This window comes from Taurulus bubalis (assembly GCF_910589615.1).
Source record: "Taurulus bubalis genome assembly, chromosome: 16".
NCBI classification, from domain to species: Eukaryota; Metazoa; Chordata; class Actinopteri; order Perciformes; family Cottidae; genus Taurulus; species Taurulus bubalis.
Window position 1 is genome coordinate 22286714 of NC_136604.1, and position 2500 is coordinate 22289213.

The 2500-nt window shown below is 47.2% G+C and overlaps 1 protein-coding gene across 1 annotated transcript in view; it reads right to left on the reverse strand.

Annotated features, from left to right (window-relative positions):
- The window catches only part of carmil1 (capping protein regulator and myosin 1 linker 1), a gene marked incomplete at its 5' end in the record, with an annotated part of 26932 nt that overhangs the window by 4787 nt on the left and 19645 nt on the right, over positions 1–2500 (reverse strand). The window contains 5 exons of the mRNA XM_079231946.1: positions 353–872; positions 1070–1185; positions 1532–1707; positions 2046–2112; positions 2233–2406. Coding sequence (XP_079088072.1) covers positions 353–872; positions 1070–1185; positions 1532–1707; positions 2046–2112; positions 2233–2406 — 1053 coding nt within the window. The remainder of the gene's footprint in view (positions 1–352; positions 873–1069; positions 1186–1531; positions 1708–2045; positions 2113–2232; positions 2407–2500) is intronic.

The window sequence follows — 2500 nt, forward strand, 5'->3', positions numbered from 1 at the left end:
GTCACGTGCACAACAACCAAGAGAAGTCGTTGGCCATGAAATTGTTATTTATCAGGCTCCCTCCAATAAAAATAAAATGACAATCTATTAACTGAAGACATATTTTTACTTTAACACACACAAACAAATATATATACATTGGTTGTAGACAATTACTAAAACTGTTAATGTAATTCCACAATAGAATATACATCACAATTAAATATTAAATCAAAGTTTGGCCATAGACTGCCCATACAAGTATGTGAAAAGCCTTTGGGCTTCCATACGCAGCCCTATAACTCTTTGTTGTCAAGTCATTTTTTTTATGATGGTAATAAATGCTATTAGGAGACCCGTGAGCTCCACCCACCTTCTTTTCAGCCATTCGGCCCTGTCTGGCCTTCATCTCAGCCAGCAGGTCCATGCCCATCACAGGGACCCCGATATGGCGGGGAATGTGGGGGTTCTCCTTCCTCTCCACGTTCTCTTCCTCTTCCTCCTCCTCCTCCTCCTCCTCCTTCCTCTCCACGTTCTCCTCCTTCGTCACCTCGGCAGGTTCGGCGGCGGTCGCCGAGGTCTCCGTTTCAGAATCCGCGTGGTCCCAGGATTGAGCCCTGTGGAGCTCCTGATGGGGCTCCGGCACAGAAACGGGGTTTCTCGCGGGAGAAGTGGGGGACGTCGGCGGCGTTTCCTCGGCCGCCGGGGCAGCGGAGGGAGAGGGTGAGACAGCGGTGGAGGCGGCAGGGTGGGGGGGACTGATGGCTCCGTGGCTCTTGTCTGAGCGGGACGTCCGGGATTTGATGAGGTTGAAGAAACCGCTCTTTCTGGAGTCGCGTTTCTTATCAACTGCTTCCTGCGAGCTGGAGAACGGAACTCTGACAGAGGGAAGTCTGCAGGAGATACAACATCGCAATTATTAGAAAAAAATATACGTTTATCCAGCCTTACAAAGCAAGAAAATCTCAGTTTTTTTTATGCCGATGACACACAACTTTACTTCGTTTTTAATCAAAAAGATTTTAGAAGATTATCATTACTACAGAGAATACATTATATGTTTATGTTCAGTCTGAAGCTCAGCGCTCACTTGAAGCTGAGTTTAATGACTTTCTTGGAGAAGAAGTCATCCAGGCCCTCGTCCAGCTTTCCCATGATGCTGTTCTGCTCCGCCTCCGGTGACGTCGCGCTGCCGGCGGCCTTCCGCTGCACAGATTTAGAGATAAGACTCAATCAATTAATTCTATTTTATTCTGCCAGTAATCTTATCAGGGAGTTACGACGAGCTGCGCCATCTTCATTGCCTTTAAATTGTATTAATTATCAATCAATACAAAAGGTCAAGAATATTAATTTTGATATAGATGTTTATTTCAACATTTGCTAGACAATAAATAACTAAATTAAACAATAATTCAGTTTATATTAGCTATGTAAGGACTATTCATGTTAGATATTAATACATCATGTCCATTTTCTAATACTGGAGAAAAGACAACAACACAAATAGATCCATAAACACACTGGTGATTTGCTCCCTGAGTAAACCTACAGGTGGCCGGCTGGGTTTGTTCCTCTTCTTGGGTTTGGGTCGGAGTTTGGTGTGGTGCTGCAGCATCTTGTGCTCCACAGGCGGCAACTCGCCCAGACAGACAGGCGGAGGAAGAGGCGGGTCCTCCACGTGGATCGGTACCTCCTCCAGAGCCTTGTCCAGGTCAAACTCCATCTCTGTGGGCCAGCCAGAAGGCAAAGTGACTCACTAGAACCAATCTACCTTCTTATTGGTCTGGAATCCAGGAAAGAATCCCAAAAACTAACATTTCAGAGTCGCGCTGAACTGATTGGTCGCTGAACGTCCAAGAAGGCGGGTCTTATCTAATGTGAGCCTGAGAGAGACACCAGGAAAAGCTTCATTTCGAGCTTCAAGCTTCATTTCCTGCTTAGAAAAAGAAGCTGAGCAGGAAATGAAGCGCTGGGACAGAATGCTGAGAGACCGATAAGGACAAATGGATTCTGTCTATAGTTGTTAATAAAGAAGCTGCTACTTTAAGTAACTTTCTGCTCACCAAACGCCACGGAGACGGGCCGCAGCATCCTCACCAGAATGCTCTTCCTCTTGGATTTAGGAGTCATCTAGGGAGCAGAAGCAGGGTTTCAATATGGAGGACAAAGTCCCGCCCCTTCCATCAGTGTGTTGCTTTGTGTTGTTTTGTGTTGTTTTGTGTTGTTTTGTGTTGTTTCGTGTGTTCTCACGATGCAGCCGTCCAGGTCCTGCAGGCCGTGTTTCTGGTCGCGGCCCCGGCTCGGTTTCTGGTCCTGGTCCCGTTTCTCCGGCTGCAGGACCGACTCGTCCAGAACCTCCGTCTCCATCGGGGGCTCGGGGTGCAGCAGAGGAAGACTCTGACTCTTCCTCACCACGTGGTCGCCCTGGAGACAGAGGGGAGGTGAACGCACAGAGAAACCACAGACAGAAAAACGACAGACAGAAAAACAACATAACACAACAGGCATGAAACCAAAG